Source organism: Sapajus apella, unplaced genomic scaffold, assembly GCF_009761245.1.
Source record: "Sapajus apella isolate SASKATOON/1434 unplaced genomic scaffold, GSC_monkey_1.0 scaffold51, whole genome shotgun sequence".
In the NCBI taxonomy this organism is placed as follows: domain Eukaryota; kingdom Metazoa; phylum Chordata; class Mammalia; order Primates; family Cebidae; genus Sapajus; species Sapajus apella.
Window position 1 is genome coordinate 2,744,181 of NW_022436991.1, and position 22,152 is coordinate 2,766,332.

General features: G+C 44.7%; 1 protein-coding gene across 8 annotated transcripts in view; it reads right to left on the bottom strand.

Moving 5' to 3' along the window:
* SNX29 (sorting nexin 29) overlaps nt 1-22,152 on the bottom strand; it is a 588,630-nt gene that overhangs the window by 545,946 nt on the left and 20,532 nt on the right. For 5 of the 8 annotated variants that reach the window (XR_004258239.1, XM_032243340.1, XM_032243339.1 and 2 more), the window contains exons 2-3: nt 17,486-17,547; nt 12,854-12,906 (exon numbers count right to left, since the gene is read on the bottom strand). Coding sequence is in view for 4 of the 8 variants with exons in the window: in XM_032243340.1 (XP_032099231.1) it covers nt 12,854-12,906; nt 17,486-17,547 (115 nt within the window). In the remaining 4 variants the exon portion in view is untranslated. Of the gene's footprint in view, nt 1-12,853; nt 12,907-17,485; nt 17,548-21,045; nt 21,544-22,152 lie in introns of those variants that run through there. The other 3 variants (XM_032243341.1, XM_032243344.1, XM_032243342.1) reach the window with 2 other exon arrangements.

Below are 22,152 nucleotides of genomic sequence, written 5' to 3' on the forward strand. Positions count from 1 at the left end.
CACCTGAGGTCCGGAGTTCGAGACTGGCCTGACCAACATGGGGAAACCCCATGTCAACTAAAAATGCAAAATTAGCTGGGCATGGTGGCACATGCCTATAATCTCAGCTACTTGGAAGGCTGAGGCAGAGGAGAATCACTTAAACCTGGGAGGCGGAGGTTAAAGTGAGCCAAGATCACGCCATTGCACTCCAGCCTGAGCAACAAGAGCGAAACTCCGTCTCAAAATAAATAAAGAAATAAAATTATTAGAACTGTAACTTGGAAATGTTTCAACACTGGAATACCAAAAGAAAAAATAAAAATGCAGAGCAATATGTATGATTCCATTTTTGTAAAACAATGGCAATAAAGGTTATATATATGTGTATATATGCATGGCTATTTTATTTGTAAATAATTGTGTAAGCACAGAAAAAAGTAGAATAAATAATTCTTGGTCGTTAACATAAGCAACCCAAGGAGGAAGAGAACATATGGAACAGAAAAAAGGGGGTCCTCTCTCTCTCCCCAAAATAAAATAGTTGATGAAAACTAAAAAGAAAAGAATTCATGCCTGGTAACAGTGATAACTCACAAGACAGCAGTTTTCATGGTACCCTAAGTGTGAAGGTTTGAGAATGGCAGAGAGGTATATACAAATAATCAAATTAATCTTTGTACAGAGGAACCAGAAACTGTAAAAATAGCCTATCTTTAAATGGTAAATCATAATTTCTGATAATTTTCAAATGTTACTCATATAAACAATAATTGTCCTTCCTGGCATAGACAGATCTCCAAGTCTTGGTCTAGATGCAAACGCTGCCTCAACTGTCTTGGCGGATGAGGAACATCAAAATCAGGAACAGGTGCTGGCAGCTGAGAAGGAATCTGCTGAAGGAGCTGGTAAATCAAAAGGGAAAAAGAGAATGGAGAAAAACAAGGGCCCCTGGATGCAGGCGTGAATAAATGAAAAACAAGAAATCACATGAAGACAATAGCCAATGGGATCTCCAAGTCTGGTCAAAGTCGACAGCCCGAGAGACCAAACAATTCAAACCCAAAGCTTATTTTAAAAAAATTAAAACTCGGCCAGACACAGCACAGTGGCATGCACTTGGAGTCCCAGCTATTTGGGATTTTGAGGAGGGAAGATCATTTGAGGTCAGAAGTTCAAAGCCAGCCTGGGCAATATAACAAGACCCGTCTTTAAAAACAATTTTTAATAAAGAAAAATAAAAAATTTAAAAACCAGTATGTATTTGTTCTCATTCCTGCTTTCTGGCTAGCAATGCATGAGACCACCCTTTTCTCTTTTTTTTTTTTTTTTGAGATGGAGTCTTGCTCTGTTGCCCAGGCTGGAGTGCAGTGGCACGATCTTGGCTCACTGCAACCTCTGCCTCCCAGGTTCAAGGAATTCCCTGCCTCAGCCTCCTCAGTAGCTGGTCTTACAGGTACCTGCCACTACACCCAGCTAATTTCTGCACTTCTTTTTTTTTTTTTTTTTTTTTGAGACGGAGTTTCGCTCTTGTTACCCAGGCTGGAGTGCAATGGCGCGATCTCGGCTCACCGCAACCTCCGCCTCCTGGGTTCAGGCAATTCTCCTGCCTCAGCCTCCTGAGTAGCTGGGATTACAGGCACGCGCCACCATGCCCAGCTAATTTTTTGTATTTTTAGTAGAGACGGGGTTTCACCGTGTTGACCAGGATGGTCTCGATCTCTTGACCTCGTGATCCACCCGCCTCGGCCTCCCAAAGTGCTGGGATTACAGGCTTGAGCCACCGCGCCCGGCCCATTTCTGCACTTTTATTTGTTTTTTTCTTTTTCTTTTTTTTTTTTTTGAGATGGAGTCTCGCTCTGTCACCCAAGCTGGAGTGCAGTGGTGCAATCTCGGATCACTGTAACCTCCGCCTCCCAGGTTCAAGCAATTCTCTTGCCTCAGCCTCCCAAGTAGCTGGGACTACAGGCGCACACAGCCACAGCCAACTAACTTTTTATTTTTAGTAGAGACAGGGTTTCACCATGTTGCCCAGGCTGGTCTTGAACTCCTGAGCTCAGGCAATCCGCCTACCTTGGCTTCCAAAAGTGCTAGAATTACAGGTGTAAGCCACTGTGTCTGGTCAATTTTTGTATTTTTAGTAGAGACGGGGTTTCAACATCTTGGCCAGGCTCATCCTGAACTCCTGACCTTGTAATCCACCTGCCTTGGCCTCCCAAAGTGCTGGGATCACTCCCAGCTGGGTGGATCACGAGGTCAGGAGTTCAAGACCAGCCTGGCCAAGATGGTGAAACCCCACCTCTACTAAAAATACAAAAATTAGCTGGGCACAGTAGCAGGCACCTGTAATCCCAGCTACTCTAGAGGCTAAAGCAGGAGAATCACTTAAACCAGGGCGGCAGAGGTTGCAGTGAGCCAAGATTTTGTCACTGCACTCCAGCTTGAGTGACAGAGTGAGACTCTGTCCCCACCAAAAAAAAACAAACAAATTAGCTGGGTGCGGTGGTATGTGCCTGAAATTCCAACTACTCGTGTGGCTGAGGCATGAGAATCACTTGAACCCAGGAGGCAGAGGTTACAGTGAGCAGAGATCATACCACTGCACTCCAGCCTGGGCGACAGAGACTCTGTCTGAAAAAAAAATTTTTTCAGATAAAAAAATGGGCTTAGATTGGCCAGGCGCAGTGGCTCATGTCTGTAATCCCAGGACTATGGGAGGCCCAGGCAGGTGAATCACAAGGTCAGGAGAGGGAGACCATCCTGGCTAACATGGCAAAACCCCATCTCTACTAAAAATACAAAAAATTAGCTGGGTGTGGTGGCACATGCCTGTAGTGCCAGCTACTTGGGAGGCTAAAGCAGGAGAACTGCTTGAACCCAGGAGGCAGGGGTTGCAGTGAGCCAAGACTGCAACACAGCACTCCAGTCTGGGCGATAGAGTGAGACCCTGTCTCAAAAGAAAAAAGGGGGCTTAGATTTGTTAAATGTCCTAGAGGTTCCCCATTGCTAGAAATAATCTTTTTTCCAAAAAAGAAAAAAAAAAACAATTCATTTAATCAAGCAGTAAAATAAAAGTATGCAATCAGAACAGTCTACTATGGAGCCTCAAAAGTGGAAGTAAAGAACTCAGGGTAAGGGAAAGGGAGAATCCAATTCATGAACCCCAGGATTTTTGGCCAAGATGACAAGACTCATAACATCCAGTCAACACCTTAAACTAGTTACAGGCTAGTAAGAAACTTGTGATGCAGAGAAGATAAAAATCACATGACCAACATTCAGAGACATTTAAGAGAGAAAAAAATTCCTGAAAAAGCCATTTCATTTCTTAGGTCCCCTGGGGGATACACGTGACAGTTTTCAACCGCATTAAGAATAACATTGGGATCAACAAAGCGCAGCTGATTTTGGTTTTTTGCTTCCTGAAAAGTCCAAAACTGATTCTAATTCCTCAACAGGTTAAAAAAAATAAATCACCAAAACAAATCATTCTTTCCTGGCATGCTTTGAAAGGAGAAGAAATGCTCTCCTATGATTTGTTCTGACAGTCACCTAAAAGGTTCACAAAAAACAGCAATTACTTTTTTTGTTTGTTTGGTTTTTTTTTGAAACAGGGTGTCACTCACATCACCCAGGCTAGAATGCAGTGGTGTGATGATGGTTCACTGCAACCTCGACCTCCTAAACTCAAGTGATCCACTTCAGCCTCCTGAGTAGCTGAGACCACAGGCCTGCAACACCACGCTCAGCTAGCTAATGCTGGGGGTTTTTTTTGTAGACATGGGTTTTCACCATGTTGCCCAGACAGGTCTCGAGCTCCTGGGCTCAAGTGATCCTCTCACCCTGGCCTCCCAAAGTGCTGAGATTACAGGTGCGGGCCACCGCACCTCAACAAAATTAACACTTTCTAAATGCTCTAAGATGAATGCATGCACCACCATGCACCACTAATCTTTGTATTTTTTAGTAGAGAGCGTGTTTTGCCGTGTTGGCCAGGCTGGTCTCAAACTCCTGGCCTCAAGTGATCCAGCTACCTTAGCCTCCCATAGTGCTGGGATTACAGGAATCAGCCACCACAGCCAGAAAAAAAAAAAAAAAATTATTTTAAGTTATCCAGGAAGAAAAAAAAAAAAAAAGAAGGCTGCACAAGGGAATTAATTCTCCTTTCAACTCACGGGGCACAATTATTTTGTCCTTTAGTTCAGCTTAAACCAAACTAAGTCCCTCTCCCTGAAGCCATCCACTGCTACCCATATGGTAAAGAGATCCAGTCTGTGAGTGTGTGGTAAATGCCTACCAAGTGTCAAAACACCTTGCATGTCATTATAATGAAAATCACAACAGCTAGCCATTACTGGAAACTTACTACCTGCCAGGCAGCGTTCTACGGGTTGCACGGGATCTGACTCATAACAACCCTCTGAGGTGAATACCATTATACTACCCATTTCAGAGATGAGGAAATTCAGGTGAAAAGTGTGGTGCAAGAAAGAAACTTGTACAAAATCTCAACACAACTCGGAACTGGTAAAGCCAGGATTCAAACTCCAAGCTCCAAAGCCCATGCTGATTCCACTGCCCCCACTATCGTTCCTGTTCATAATTCAAAGGGAAAACTTCCAGATTATGTCCTCTGACTCCGTATGGAGTAAAGACACTTTGGCAGAACAGTCATGTGTCTAGTCTTTGAGGTAACTTCTAGGGCCTACAAAGTTCCTGGGCCATTATTTCTAGAAGGCAAAATATTCTAAAGATATCCTAAAGCTTCATCTCAGGCCAGTCTGACTGAAAGAACATGGAATAATTTTAATGAACCACAAGAATGAGTCTTTGTTCCTAGGGAAAAACAGAGCTAGAAAACAGCACCAACAGAAAGTGAAGAGGAGAAGCACACATTTTGGAGCCCAGCAGCTGCCACCACTTCTTCCTGGGGAGGCTTCTCCGGCCTCTATCCAAAGGAAAAAACAAGTCTTGCCTGCCATTTCCCCTAATGTCAATGCTGTTTTACGTTCCATATGAAGACGGCTGCATCTCACAGTGTCTGTCTCATCACAAGATCAAACATCTCTCTCTCTCTCTCTCTCTCTCTCTCTCTCTCTCTCACACACACACACACACACACACACGCTTGCACACACACACACACGCTTGCACACATCCACCCTGGATTTTGTATTTTGGCAAAATAATACAGTGCACCATCTCGGCTCCCAATCCAGCAATGGCTGCTCTGTCCTGCTAGCACTGTCTCTCCTTGAAACATTACTTCTCCACCAACACCTTGCAGCTTTCTTTCGATGTAAGGACATATACTATTATTTACTTGTTTGTCTTGAATTTGACTCACTCTGTTCAGTTACATACACCTGTTTAAAAAGGAAAATTCTTTTAAAATAAAAAAAAAAAGGAAAGCTTCATCACAAATGTAAACGGAAAACTAGCATCATGTGACATAAAAACAGTAGCCTTAAAACTAAACATAATTAATTCAAGAAGGAGATTTAAAAAAAAAAAAAAAAGAAACAAAAAAAACTAAACACAGGCCAGGCGCGGTGGCTCATGCCTATAATCCCACCACTTTGGGAGGCCTGGGCAGGTGCATCACTTGAGGTCAGAAGTTCGAGACCAGCCTGGCCAACACAATGAAACCCCATCTCTACTAAAAATACAAAAAAATGATCCAGGCCGGGTGCAGTGGCTCACACCTATAATCCCACCACTTTGGGAGGCTGAGGCAGGTGGGAATTCGAGACCAGCCTAATCAACATGGAGAAACCCCATCTCTACAAAAAATACAAAATTCACCGAGTGTGGTGGCGCATGCCTATAATCCCAGCCACTCCAGAGGCTGGGGCAGGAGAATCACTTGAACCCAGGAGGTGGAGGTTGTGGTGAGCCGAGTTTGAGCCACTGCAATCCAGCCTGGGCCACAAGAGTGAAACTCTGTCTCAAAAAAAAAAAAAGATCCAATATTTGTGATTTCCTTTAGTTCCGCTTAAACCAAACTAAGTCCCTCTCCCTGACATCACTGAGACTGGAAAAGAATTAAAAGGAGAATAACCCAGCCATTAGGCAACTGAAAGGAATTTAATACCATGCATTTAACACCTAACATGATGTTAAGTTCATGCTTTGACATGAATCTCTCATTTGGGGAAAGTGTGTGCTAAAAAAAAAAAAAAAAAAAAAAAGGACACGGTGCTAGAGAAGGAAGACCATATTGCCGTTCCACTATCCATAAACCATGTGGTCCATTTACCCTAGGTCTGTGTCCCCAGCACTTAGGAGGTGGCAAAAGAAAATGCTACACAAATGGCCACCTCCAAACTTTTACGCCTGCAAGTATAAGGAAACTGTCGCCTTCTTGCCTGCCTATATCCCAGGGTGGTCACAAGGATCAAGTGAGACTCATGACCTACACAAGAGCATTTTCAGGGCCAGTCGTGGTGGCTCACACCTGTAATCCCAATACTTAGGGAGGTCACGGACGGTGGATCACCTGAGGTCAGGAATTCGAGACCAGCCTGGCCAATGTGGTGAAATCCTATCTCTACTAAAAATACAAAAATTAGCCCAGTGTGATGGTGGGCGCCTATAATCCCAGCTACTCAGGAGGCTGAGGCAGGAGGATTGCTTGAACCCAGGAAGTGAAGGCTGCAGTGAGGCAAGATCATGTCATTGCACTCCAGCCTGGGTGATCAACTAAGACTCTGTCTCCAGAAAAAAAAAAAAAAAAAAAAAAAAAAGGACCAACCAGGGCAACACAGTGAGACCTTGTACCAACAAAATAATTTTAAATTAGCCAGGCATAGTGACACACGCCTGCAGTCCCAGCTATTTGGGAGGCTGAAGTGGAAGGATGGCTTAAGCCCAGGACTTTGAGGCTGTGGTGAGTCCTGATGGTGCCACTGCACTCCAGCTGAGTCAGACAGTGAGACTCAGTCTCAAAAAATAAAAAATTTTTAAAAGTATGGGCAAATCAATTTATAATACAAATGTGTAATTTATACAGATTTATAAACTATAACAATACAGCGCAGGGGTCAGCCAAGCACAACCCTCGGGTCAAATTCATTCCTTTGCAGGGAAAGTTAGTGGCACTGAGGTACAGAGTAAGGAAAGCAGGCCCAGACGAACTGGACTATGCAGGGAGGGAAGTGATGTCAGGAATCCGGAAGATTTCCTTGAAAGCTGGGCACGGTGGCTCACACCTGTCATCCCAGCACTTTGGGAGACCAAGGTGGACAAATCACCTGAGGTCAGGAGTTTAAGACCAGCCTGGCCAACATGGCAAAACCCCATCTTTATAAGACATACAAAAATTAGGTGGGCATGGTGGCGGGTGCCTATAATCCCAGCTACTAAGGAGGCTGAGGCAGAAGAATCACTTTAACCTAGGAAGCAGAGGTTGCAGTGAGCCAGGATCATGACACTGCACTCTAGCCTGGGTGACAGAGCAAGACTTTGTCTCCAGAAAAAACAAAAACAAAAACAAACTTCCTGGAAAAAGCAGTGAGAAGCTTTAAAAACAAAAGATAAAAATGCCAGATGGCTGGAACAGAGAGCAGGTGAAAGCATGTGAGGCCTCCACACTGTGTTAAGGATGTGGGACTTTCTCCCAAGAGCAAAGAGAAGGCAGCTGGGAGATTTCAAGGGGGGCATGAGGTGAGGGAATCTGCATTCTGCATTCAGTATGGTGAAAGCAGGACAAGAACGAACGGGGAGAGCTTGGAGATGCTGGTGATGAGGACCACAGCCCAGCAGAGGAGCTGGAGAGAAGAGAGCAGATTTGAACTCAACTCCAGGGTTGGGCCAGCCATCAGGGGTGAGGAAGGGTGGCAAGTCATCTATCTTGTCAGTCCTCTTAACAGTTTTTTGTTTTGTTTATTTGTTTGTTGTTTTTTGAGATGGAGTCTTGCTCTGTCGCCCACGCTGGAGTGCTGTGGCATGATCTCGGCTCACTGCAACCTCCGCCTCCCGGTTCAAGCAATTCTTCTGCCTCGGCCACCCAAGTAGCTGGAATTACAGGCGTGCATCACCACACCTGGCTAATTTTTGTATTTTTAGTAGAGATGGGGTTTCACTATGTTGGTCAGCCTGGTCTCAAACTCTTGACTTCATGATCTAACCACCGCGGCCTCCCAATCAGGCATGAGCCACTGCACCTGACCAACAGTTATTTTCAAACGTTCATTGACTTTCTGTCTTGAGATTCAACTTTCTTTTTTTTTTTTTTTTGAGAAAAAAAGAAAGAGAGAAAGAAGGAAAAAAAAAGAATGAGAGAAAGAAAGAGGAAGAGAAAGAGGGAGACAGAACAGGAGTTTTGCTTTATTGCCCAGGCTAGAATGCAGTCTAAAATGGGTATTGAAAACCTCTTTTATGCCAATAATTGTGCTTAACAATAGAGACAGGAAGGAATAAGGGAGGAAAATGACAAACAAGCAGCCAACCAATATTTCATATTTTCTTCCTTTTTTAAATTTTTTTTTTGGTTTTTGTTTTTGGTTTTTTGGGGTTTTTTGTTTTGTTTTTAAGGAGTTTCTCTCTTGTTGCCCAGGTTGGAGTGTAATGGCGCAATCTCAGCTCACTGCAACCTCCGCAGGTTCAAGTGATTCTCCTGTCTCAGCCTCCCGAGTAGCTGGGATTACAGGACTGTGCTACCATACCCAGCTAACTTTGCATTTTAGTAGAGACAGGGTTTCTCCATGTTAGTCAGGCTGGCCTCGAACTCCCGACTTCAGGTGATCTGCCTGCCTCGGCCTCCCAAAGTGCTGGGATTATAGGCGTGAGCCACTGCATGAGGACTTTTTTAGTTATTTTTTTGAGATGCAGTCTCACTCTTTCACCCAGGCTGTATTGCAGTGGTGCAGTCATGGCTCACTGCAATCTCTGCCACCCAGGTTCAGGCGATTCTTTGGTCTAAGCCTCCCAAGTAGCTGGGATTACAGGCATGTGCCAACACACTTGGCTAATTTTTGTATTTTTAGTACAGACTGGGTTTCACCATGTTGGCCAGGCTGGTTTTAAACTCCTGACCTCAAGTGATCTGCCCACCTCAGCCTCCCAAAGAGCTGGGATTACAGGTGTGAGCCACTGTGCCCAGCTGAGATTCAACTTTCTCACAGAATATGGATGATGATGTGGCCTTTCCAACATGAAGGTGGTGCCACCTTTAGCCAAAAATATTTCAAAGGTAAGACCAAGGCTCTGATATTAAGAAGGAATCCCCCTGGGGTAAAGGAGAATATTTTTTTTTTAAACCCAGCCTCAAAGCCAATTTAGTCACTAAATATCACAACAGAAAAAGAACAGACCATGGAACTCTGGCCCTTCCAAAATGTCTAACCTAGGCTGTAGCATTTTGCCTCTCTGCATCTGTTTTCTCAACAGTAAAAAAGGGATAACCCAGGCACAGTGTGGCTCACACCTGTAATCCCAACACTTTGGGAGGCCAAGGTGGGAGGATCACTTGAGTCCACAAGTTCGAGACCAGCCTGGGCAACATAGTGAGACCTCATCTCTACAAAAAATGCAAAAATTAGCCAGGCATGGTGGCTTGCATCTGTAGTCCCAGCTACCTGGGAGGCTGAAGTGGGAAGGTCTTGAGCCTGGGAGGTTGAGGCTGCAGTGAACCATGATCACACCACTGCACTCCAGACTGAGCGACAGAGCAAGACCCTGTTTCACAAAAAAAGAAAGGATAATACCTCTACTCCTCCTGAGGACTAAGCGTCAACATAAATAAAACACAACAAAGGCAGTCACATACTATAACTATTATTATTACTTTTTGTTTGTTTTTAGAGACAGGGTCTCTGTCTATCGCCCAGGGTGGAGTGCAATGACACGATCATAGCTCACTGCAGCCTTAAACTAGTGGCCTCAAGCAATTCTCCTACCTTAGCATCCCAAAGCATTGGGATTACAGACATGAGCCACAGCACCTGGCCTATTATTATTAATAGTAAGCAGTGTACTCCTTTTAGCCATAAATGACAGTTGTCACAGAAGGAATTAACTTTTTTTTTCGACTATAAAACAACATTTTCTGTAACAAAGGTTATGGCAGTAAATTCTATTATACAGGTTCAGTATTCCTTATCCAAAATATTTAGAATCAGAAATGTTTCCAATTTCAGATTTTTCTGGACTACGGCATATGCGTATTATATACTTATCAGTTAGGCGTGCCTAACCCAAAAATCCAAAATCCAACTTGCTGCCATTAGCATTTCCTTGAGCATCATGTTGGTACTCAAAAAGTTTTGGATTTTGGAGCATTCTAATTTTGGGTTTTTGGATGAGGCATACCCTGTGTAAGAACACATTAACCTAACATTCAGAGGAGGATTGCCTCTCTCAGAAAATGGACAGCATGGTAATAAAGAAAATTGATCAAGAAGTCGTGTATATTCAGACACCCACCACACACACACAAACACACAGACAAACCAACCTGGCCAGGAAAGGGGAGTCCTTCCTAATTACCTCTGCATCTCAGGCCCTTAAAAACTGACTGCACTGGAAGCTTTGGTGTCCAGCAGAATCACCTGGGGAGCCTGCTGAAATGCAAATTCTCAGCAGGCTCCTCGGCTTCAGTACATACACACACACATTCATGCACATATACACATCCTGCTCCAGAACAACTAGGATGGGACTTAGACAATGCATCATCAATAAGCCTCCCAGGAGATTCTGATGCAAGCAGACCTTGGATCCCTGTATAGACCAAGGCCAGGCCCTCAAGAAGGACTAAATTGATCAATCAGCCTAATGATCTAATGCCACAAACATATACTGAGAATCTAATGTATGATAGGCACAAAGTGCTTGTGTAAAACACTGAGAAGTAAATTTTTTTTTTAAAATGGAGAAACATCCTTTCATGATGATGGATGAGTATGTAATACACATACTCATCTGGATAACAAATCTTTACTGAGTACCTTCTAGATGCTTCTAGGCACTGGAGAGACATCTGTAAACAAGACAGCAAAACATCCCTGCCTGAACATAGCTGACATTATAGTGACAAGAGACAGATAATAAGCAAAATTAAAAAGCTGAATGTATATATAGTCTGTTGGAGGGTGATACATGTCATGGAGAAAACCTAAGCAAAGAAGGAATGGATTATAAGATGTATCATTTTAAACCTATGCCAGTTTCAAATCACCCACATAGCTCTATTCCAGGCAGGTCTACATGCTTTACTCATGGCTGTTAAAGTTTTACAGAAGAACAAAGGAAGGAAAGGACTGAAAAAGGAATGATGGACATGGGTGGGTGGCTAGGGTGAGAGGGTGGGGGACATGAACAGTTTCCAGGATGAGATGAACGTTGAGCAAATAAGTTCCCTTCCCTTTCCTTCCTATGCAGTAAAGTCCCTCCTGCCACCCCAGGGTCTGCAGAGCACGACTCAGCTCTGACTGAGCTCACAACGCATTTGCAGCAAGGACTGGATGCCTCTGTGTCTCCTACCTTTGCCAAGTCCTATGTGTCTCCTTCCAGCCAATGTTAACAGCTTATGCAATTATGTCAGCCTTTCCTGGGTTGTGAATGTCAATGGCCATTTTTAAGATTTTTTTTTTTTTTTTTTTTTTTGAGACACAGTCTCACTCTGTCTCACTTTGTCACCCAGGCTGGAAAGTTGTAGTGCAAATTCAGCTCACTGCAACCTCCACCCCCAAACCCTTGATTTTCCCCAAAATTAGTCTGGGCTTAAGCAAGTCTCCTGCCTCAACTTCCCAAGTAGCTGGGACTATAGGTGTGTACCACCACGCCCAGCTAGTTTTTGTATTTTTAGTAGAGACAGGGTTTCTCCATGTTGGCCAGCCTGGTCTTGAACTCCTGACCTCAAGGGATCCCCCTGCCTAGGACTCGAAAAGTGCTGCGATTACAGGCATGAGCCACCGCATCTGGCCCATTTTTAGGAAATGCTTGTTATCATAAAAGAAACAGATAATCACAGTAAAAAACATGAAACATACCAGAAAGCAATATTCCCAATATTCTTACCCATTACTGCTACCTCAGGCCACATTTCAGTGTATTTGGCCAGTGCTATCTGACATAGCTAGGACCACTCTGCATCCATAGAATTTCATATCCTGCTCTTTTTACAACATATGCCTTTTACTACATACATATTTTTAAATCACTACCTACGTGCTTTTCTGTTGAAAACAAATTCTATGGGCCGGGCGCGGTGGCTCAAGCCTGTAATCCCAGCACTTTGGGAGGCCGAGGCGGGTGGATCACAAGGTCAAGAGATCGAGACCATCCTGGTCAACACGGTGAAACCCGGTCTCTACTAAAACTATAAAAAAATTAGCTGGGCATGGTGGCGCGTGCCTGTAATCCCAGCGACTCAGGAGGCTGGGGCAGGAGAATTGCCTGAACCCAGGAGGCGGAGGTTGCGGTGAGCCGAGATAGCGCCATTGCACTCCAGCCTGGGTAACAACAGCGAAACTCTGTCCCCCAAAAAAAAAAAAAAAAAGAAAACAAATTCTATATAAATATCATTTTTAATGACTATATAACATTCCATCCTATTAATGCATTATACTTTATTTAACTATTTCCCAATTATTGGGTATTTAGACATCTAAGTTCTTATAATTATTACCTATCCTGAAAATAACTTTATATGGAAAGGTATCTTGAATAATTCCTTCAGAATAGATTCCTAGAAAGAGAATTATGGAAAATGTGGAGTGTTTGAGATGAGTAGTCACTGCATAGAGAATCCACGGGTGACTCAAATTTCTGCACTGTACCTCTCGGCTGCAGAGGCAGAGCACAGAAGCCAGTCACCTTCTGTTGCCTTTTCAACCTCGATGGTCAATGATTTTAGAAGAGACATATTTACCTGCTGTCGGAATCCGAGGCGATCTCCTTTCTCCCTCCAAAGCGGATCTGGCACTGCACAGAAAAAGAAGTTGCTGAGATCAGCTGTTGGGATGGGATGCTCAAAACATCACAAAACAACCCACACAAGGCTTAAGGGTCAGGAAGGGGACACAGGACCAGAAGCTCTGCACGCCACATCAGGACGTCCCTGTGCCCTGGGTATCAGCACAAGACTTAAGAAGGTGCATACCCCAGCCTTCAAGCTGCCACTTAAAGGAAACTCTTATCTCCTGTACCCCAAACTTGTACAGAAACAAGCCTTATGGGAAAACAATGCTAACAGGAAAACAAAACACACAGCTATCTGTGCATCATCCAGGAAGCTGCTCATGCTGTCAGCAGCTAACTGTCTACAACACAAAGCTCTTCATGGGTGATAACTACAAGTTCCACCAACCTGCACTGATGGGTCCCTTTGGACAGAGCCCCGGCGTTGTTATGACTGGCTATGACATTACAACAGCCTCATACGAGTCATCCTGTTGTGCGGAATGACAATTTACTGAGAGTGGATAAAAATGAAACCAGGCTACTTTCTGAATTGGTAAAATGAAAATATAGAGAACATATACTTTGCCATTTTAACCATCTTTAGGTGTAAATTTCCATTTACAATGTTGTGCAACCATCAACATTATCCACTATTCTAGTTTTCTTTTCCTTTTTTTTTTGACGGATTCTTGCTCTATCGCCTAGGCTGGAGCACAGTGGTGCCATCTTGGCTCACTGCAACCTCTGCTTCCCAGATTCAAGCAATTCTCCTCCCTCAGCCTCCTGAGTAGCTAGGATTACAGGCACATGCCACCACACCCAGCTAACTTTTGTATTTTTAGTAGAGACAGGGTTTCACCCTGTTGGTCAGGCTGGTCTCGAACTACTGACCTCATGATCCACCCACCTTGGCCTCCCAAAGTGCTGGGATTACAGGTGTGAGCCACCGTGCCCAATCTCTAATTTTCTTCAAAGAAACAAAAAAATAGGGTCTGGTTCTGTCACCCAGGTTGAAGTGTAGTGGTGCCATCACAGTTCAAGGCAACCTTGAATACCTGGGCTCAAGCAATTCTCCGACCGCAGCCTCCCAAACAGCTGGGATTACAGGCACATGCCATCAGGTTCAACTCGTATTTTTTATTTTTTGCAGAGACAGGAGTCTCACTATGTTGCCCAAGCTGGTATCATACTCCTGGCCTCAAGATATCGTCCTACCCCAACCTCCCCAAGCACTGGGATTACAGGTGTGAGCCACCGCGCCTGGCCTACTACTGTCTTTTTTCTTTTAAAGGTACAGGATCTCTGCTATGTGCAGCAGTCTTGCAGGATTCCTAAACTTATTATCAAAACTACTACATTTTGTGTGTGTGTGTGTGTGTGTGTGTGTGTGTATTGGGGGGTGTGTGTGTGTGTGTATATATATAATTTTAAATGACACATTAGTCAAAACACATGAAACTGTACACTTAAAATACTGTATTTTATTTTATGTAAATTATACATCAATAAAGTTTATTTATGAAAGTCATATGCAAAAAAAGTCATATACAACACTTTAACCCTCAAAATGACAATAACAGCAGGCCAGATATGGTGGCTCACATCTGTAATCCCAGCACTTTGGGAGGCCAAGGTGGGTGGATCACCTGAGGCCAGGAGTTCAAGACCAGCCTGGTCAATGTGATGAAACCCTGCCGCTACTAAAAAAATACAAAAATTGGCCGGGCACAATGGTTCATGCATGAAATCCCAACACTTTGGGAGTCCAAGGCGGGTGGATCACCTGAGGTCAGGAGTTCAAGACTAACCTAGCTAATATGATGAAACCCCATCTCTACTAAAAATACAAAAATTAGCTGGTCATGGTGGCGGGCACCTGTAATCCCAGCTACTCAGGAGGCTGAGGTAGGAGAATTGCTTTAATCTGGGGGACAGAGGTTGCAGTGAGCTGAGATCACGCCACTGCATTCCAGGCTGGGCCACAGAGTAAGACTCAGTCTCGGCCGGGCACGGTGGCTCAAGCCTGTAATCCCAGCACTTTGGGAGGCCGAGGCGGGTGGATCACGAGGTCAAGAGATCGAGACCATCCTGGTCAACATGGTGAAACCCCGTCTCTACTAAAAATACAAAAAACTAGCTGGGCATGGTGTTGCGTGCCTGTAATCCCAGCTACTCAGGAGGCTGAGGCAGGAGAATTGCCTGAACCCAGGAGGTGGAGGTTGCGGTGAGCCGAGATCGCGCCATTGCACTCCAGTCTGGGTAATATGAGTGAAACCCCGTCTAAAAAAAAAAAAAAAAAAAAAGACTCGGTCTCAAAAATAAATAAATAAATAAAAATTTAAAAATAAAATACAGGCACACTGGCTCATACCTGTAATCCCAGCATTTTGGAAGGCCGAGGCAGTCAGGTCACCTGAGGTTTGGAGTTAGACACCAGCCTGACCAATGGAGAAACCCCATTTCTACTAAAAATACAAAATTAGCTGGGCATGATGGCTTGCGCCTAAAATCCCAGCTAATTGGGACACTAAGGCAGGAGAATCACTTGAACCAGGGAGGTGGAGGCTGCAGTGAGCCAAGATCGTGCCATTGCACTCCAGTCTGGGCAACAAGAGCAAAACTCCATCTCAAAAATAAAATAAAATACAAAAATTAGCTGGGCCCAGTGGTACACAGCTATAGTCCCAGCTACTCGGAAGGCTGAGGCAGGAGAATCACTTGAACCTAGGAGACAGAGGTTGCAGTCAGCTGAGATCATGCCACTGCACTCCAGCCTCAGCAATGGAGCTAGACTCCATCGCAAAAAAAAAAAAAAAAAAAAAAAGCTCTGGGCATAACCTCCAATTTATTTCTCTCTAACTGCCACATTTAAAGTAGTTCAACTTGCCTCCTCACTTTATTATATTTTCCATTTCTGCAGCAAAGAAAGAACAAGCTAATAACATGGGCTCCAGATGTTACCATATTAACAGAGGACCAGGCTCTGTCCGGGCCCCTTACCTGCTTTGACAAGCCAATTCCCTCAGCAGCCGTACACAGCTAAGTGACCCAGTTACAGAACAGAAGAAGGATGCTCAGGGAGGGTGCATGAGTTGTCCCTGTACACACAGAGCTGAAGAAGTAAAGCTGGCCTTCAATTCCAGCTACATCTGAGCCCAAAGCCTGTGTCCTTCCTACCACACAATGCCTCAAGTCTTGTGTAGATGCTACATTCTCTGGGCTCACTTCAATACTCAACATACATCCTGTCCACATGTGGTGTCGTGCACCTGTATGCAGTCCCAGCCACTCATGAGGCTAAGGTGGAAGGATTGCTTAAGCCCAGGAGTTCGAGGTTACAATGAGCTATGATGGTACCACTGAGCTCAAGCCTGGGCAACAGCAAGACCTTGTCTCTAAAAAAAATTTAAAAATTTAACACATACCCCTATTAAAGTACTTACCTCCCTATAGTGTAATTACACACATATAATTGTCAACTGCACCTTCCAAAAGTGAGCTCCTAGAATTCCCAGATTTGGATCCTACCTCTGCCACTTACTAAATGACACCTTGAGCAAGTATTGGATCTCTCTGAGCTTCAGTTTCTTCACCCGTAAAATGAAACCAATTGCAGGAACTATAATCTCACAGTGTAGTTGGAAGGATTAAATATAAAGTGCTTAGCGGAGAGCCTGGCACACAGTGAAGGTGTGATCAATGACAGCTAACAGTAGCACGCATCTGGTACATGCAGCAAGCAGATTCCAGTCTCACGTCCAGGCTTGCTTCCAAGCCCAGCCGGAGCCAAGCATCAGAAACAGTATCACAGCGATCACCGCAGAGCCACCTGGAGTGTCCACATAGCTGGGGGCAGCAGCAGAGGACCCCAGGCATGGCCTCCTTCCTCCCTGTCCTAGTCTTCTTGTGCTCAGCGGTCCTAACTCCAGACCACCACCTCTGTACCCCTCAGAGTTGCCCTCAAACACAAATGCTTGAAAATGAGACAATGAGACTTTGAAACCCACATCAAGGCTCTTTTTTTTTTCTTTTATTTTTTTTTTTTTTTTTTTTTATGAGACAGAGTCTCACTCTATCACCAGGCTGGAGTACAATGCCATGATCTCGGCTCACTGCAACCTCCACCTCCCAAGTTCAAGCGATTCTCCTGCCTCAGCCTCCCAAGTAGCTGGGATTACAGGTGTCTGCCACCATGCCCGGCTAATTTTAGTATTTTTAGTACAGACAGGTTTCACCATGTTGGCCAGGTTAGTCTCAAACTCCTGACCTCAAGTGAGTGATCTGCCCGCCTTGACCTCCCAAAGTGCTGAGATTATAGGTGTGAGCCACTGCACCTTGCCCAATGCCCTTCTTGAAGGGACATCATGAAGGATGGGGTCCTCTAGAGGGCTTTGGAAATTCAAGACACGGGACTTCTTCCAACCCAACTCTGACCACTTTCCCTGCTCTATCATTTCCTGGGGAAAATGATTAGATCGCTTCACTGTTCCCAGATATAAAGTGGGAGTTAGTCTATGTATGTTATGGGGAAGAAATGACCTATATTAATTATCTGACACCACTACTCGACCAAAAAGGCAAATGTGTGCTTTTTGCTTACCTGCTTCACTGCATCCAGCAGTCGCTCCAGCAGAAATTGTCTTTTGTCATTGTTCTGTGATCCTAAAATGGAATGAGGCTTCATTAGTTCTGCTTGATGCTTGTCTGCTATTAAGACTTTCTGACATTATGGTACATGGTTGTCCCCAACTAGATCAGTCCATTGCTACTGATCTTTAACAAAATCAATACCATGACCAGGTACCAATAATCTATAACATTACAATGAAGTTTGCCCACTGCCTGTTACTGCATCAAAGAAAAACAGCTAAACTAATTTTCCCCAAATTTGAAGAACATGGCTAGCATGGTCTAAGGGCTTCTCAACCCTTGGCATTACTGATATTGTAGAATGTTTAGCAGCATCCCTAGCCTCTACACACTACATGCCATTAGCACACACAAACCCTGAGTTATAACAAAAATGTCTCCATGTAATCCCATATGTCCCCTGGGAATCAAAACAGTCCCCAATTGTCAACCAGCAGCCTAAAATAAAATATGTTTCCCAACACAGTGGGCACTGCTCACTGGCTGATCTCACTACCATCTCCAACATCCTTTTTCCATGCTACCTTCAGCAATCCAAGCTGAAAAACCTGATTACTCCTTTTCTCAGCAGCTGAGTCTGAACTTAAGCAGTCTGGCCAATGAGAAGCCAGCAAAAGTTTACTGGGAGAGTTCTGGGAAAGATTCCTTTCTGATATAAAGAAAAGCTATAAACGGCATCATTCCGTCCTCCATCCTTCATGCCTTAATCATAAACATGTTGGGTGGAGCTGGAGTAGCATTTTGCCACCATGAAGTCATGAGCCTGAGGGAAAGACCTAGAGAATCACAAAGACACCAGCCCTTAGATCACTGAGTTGTTAAGCCAAGACTAGAAACAAGCTAATTCTCACAAAATAATAACCCTATTTTTCCACACCACCACACACTGGGCTGTTACTCGCAGCCAAAAGCATCCCCAACTGACACACATGACATACACTGAACTTCCATTTAAGGTCTAGAGTATGGGCACTTGAAAGCACCAGGCAGACAGTTGTCGGAGCCACACCTGATCTCCACAAGAGGCCCAATACCTCCAAGCAAGATACAAAGCCACGGAATATGACGCACCAGACACAGAGCACACTGACTTCAAAGGATACTGAAATTCAAGTTTCAAGGGCACATGCTCCACATGGCAAGCGCTGAATTGCCGTCAGGCTGATTGTGTCTTGGGCAACTCTAGGTGGGCTGCATCAGGGAGCAGCTGTGGGGCGTTATCTCAGAGATGATCAGTGACTCCTCCAGTCATGCCTGGGCCAGCTGGTTGATAACAACCACCACCACGTGCTGGGCACACCCTACATGCCAGGCACCAAGCTGGGCACTCTGTATGCATCATCTCCTTTCACCTTCACATCCACCCTACAAGCCAGGACCCCAAACACAGATGGCAAAGCTGAAGCCCACAGAAGTCAAATGACTGTGTGCACTGATCCACCCAGGATTTATTTAACTTCTATTGTGTGTGAGGCAATGTTTTAAGAGCTGAGGACACAGGAGTTAAATGGAGCTAAAATCCTACTAGAAAGTGGGCACACGGTGGCTCACACCTGTAATCCCAGCACTTTGACAGGCTGAGACAGGCAGATTGCTTGAGCTCAGGAGTTTGAGACCAGCCTGGGCAACATAACGAAGCCCTGTATCTACCAAAAATACAAAAAATTAGCCAGGGATGGTGGCACACACCTATGGTCCCAGCTACTCATGAGGCAGAAGTGGAAGGATCATTTGAATCTGGAAGGCAGAGGCTGCAGTGAGCTGAAATCGTCCCACTGCACTCCAGCCTGGGTGACAGAGTGAGACCCTATCTCAAAAAAAAAAAAAAGAAAAGAAAACAAGAAGAAACAAACTGCATAAAATTAAACTAATCAATGAAAAAGTATTAGAGAGTTATACTAGCAAGAAAAAAACAAAGAGAGTGATGGGATAGGGAGGAAGCAAGAAGGCTGTTTTAGCCAAGGCAGCCACTGAGGTCTGTCTACACAGGTGACATTTGAGCTAAGCCCTCTATAAAGAGAAGGAGCAGCTATGGAAAGATATGGCAGGCCAGTGTTCCAGGCAGTGCAACAGCAAGGGGAGAGGCTCTGAAGCAGGACAAGCTTAGCTCTTGTCTTCCAGGACTAGAAGGAAATTCGCTGTGGCTTGACCAAAAAGCAAAAAAGCAGAAGGAACAATCAAACAGGCATGCAGGGGCCAGTCACATAGGATCTGGTGGACCATGATAATGGGGTTAGATTCTGTTCAAATTTGAATTCTAATTGGTGGAACTGTGATCCTGACTCAAGACTTCTAAAGCCTATGTTGGGACGATACAAGGATCCTGCCTTACCCCCAGGCCTGGTGATAAAATCAGTCAGCAGATCCTTTGAGTCACACAGTCAAATAACTGACTCTTCAAAAAGTACCAATAGTATTTTTTCTGGAAGAGGATTTGATCAGGAATAGCCTAGACTCCATTCCCACCAGTCATGAGGCATCTCAAGGCATCACTCAGGATGGCTATAGACCCATCTGGCCAAGGTCCTCCCACACCTCTGGACACCTGTGTCTATCAATCAAATGCTCTTTGTTTCAGAATCCAGGGTTTGGATTCTGCTCTTCCCTCCCTAACACCAGAATAGAAAAGTCAGGCTTGCTTTCTTCCTTTTTCCAAGTATGAGACCTGACAGTTCTGCCTGCTCTTGAGCAATGCCAACTGGAAACCTGACAGGGTTCCCCGCACTGGAAATGCCTTTGCTATTTTTTTCTCATTATAACAGCAATTCATGTAGGAAAAAAAAATAGAATAACAAATCAGGAAAAAATGTACAAAGAAAATAAAAATCTCTATCATCTCCCTACTGATAATTTTTTAATGCAGTGCTTCTCAAACTTCAAGGTCCACAGAGACCTCAGGTCTCATGGACACCTAGTTAAAAAGCAGCAATGGGCCAGGCACAGTGGCTAACAGCTATAATCCCAGCAACTTTGGGAGGCCAAGGTGGGCAGATCACATGAGCTCAGGAGTTCAAGATCACCCTGGCCAATATGGCAAAATCCCATCTCTACTAAAAATACAAAAATTAGCCAGGCATGGTAGCGGGCACCTGTAATCCCAGCTACGCAGGAGGCTAAAGAAGGAAAATCACTCAAACCTGGAAAGCAGAGGTTGCAGTGAGCCAAGATCATGCCAATGCACTCCAGCCTGGGCAACAGAGTGACAGTGTCTCAAAAATAAATAAATAAAGAGAGAAAGGGCGTTTAATAGGCTGCAGGGAGCACAGGTGGTCTCGGGACCACTTATCAACTAGAGGAACAGTGGAGGGAGCACTGAGCTGGAAGTCACAAGGCCTGAGCTCTCATCCTGCCTGGCCTGTTTGCTAGCCTTGTGACAGGGACAGTCACTTCCCTTGTCTGGGCACTGGTTTCTGCATGAGATCATGCCCTCCTAGCTCTACAGTCTGCTAATGTGGGGATTCTGCAGAGACAGGAGGACAGAGCAATCAACACTACCAGTCTCCTTCTTACTTTCTCCCTCTGAATCCAGTGGAGAGTACAACACCCCGCCAGGGCCCAGAAGAATCTGCCAGCTTCAAATGTTGCTGCCACTCAGAGAGAAGCAAGAAGAATGTGCCACCTACTGAGTCCCAACCACAGGCTAAGTCATGAAATGACTGACCTATTTAATCCTTGACAACGAAGGAAAAGTGACTGCATTCAATAGAGAGAACTGTGACTCAGGGAGGAAAAGACCTTTACCCAAGGCTAGACCCTTGGGAAGTGGCCAAGGGGGAATTCAATTCCAAGTCCATGGACTCCAGACCTTCCAGCTGCTAAGCCCTACTCACCCTCAATCTCTGTAACAAACTGCAGCAGTGGCCCACTGCAAATTCAGCAAACACTTCACAACACAGGAGCAATCCAGCCCCATATTCCTGCATCCTCATCTCCATGGGCAGCCCCCAGCCAACAGCCAACCAGGTGAACGAGAGCAGGCTTCCTTTAAATTTCTCATTTAGATCACCATCAAAATGAAAACAGAAAATGGAAAGGCACCCCAGGGAATACCTCCAGGGGTCCACAAACCTGTCTGAGAAAAACAGTCAGCTGTCACCCCCTAACTCTACTCAGAAACCTCATGTGCATGGGAAAGTCAGTCACCTAATTGGGACTCTCTTTAATGTTTTGTTGTTGTTGTTTATTTGTAGACAGACTCTTGCTCTTGTCGCCTAGGCTGGAGGGCAGTGGCACGATCAGGACTCAACGCAACCTACACCTCCCGGGTTCAAGCAATTCTACTGCCTCAGCCTCTGGAGTATCTGGGATTACAGGTGTACACCACCACACCCAGCTAATTTTTGTATTTTTAGTAGAGATGGGGTTTCACCATGTTGGCCAGGCTGGTCTCAACTCCTGACCTCAGGTGATCTGCCTGCCTTGGCCTTCCAAAGTGCTAAGATTACAGGTGTGAGCCACAGCGCCTGGCCTTTGCCTTTAATGTTTAGAACCCTCAGGATATAATGTTTAACATTTAGAGTCCTTTGGGTCCTACGTTAATTTTTACCACAAACCTCTAGCCTTCTGTCTCAGATCAGCATTCAAGCTGCAGTGACTTACTGGGGAGAGAGCAGGAAT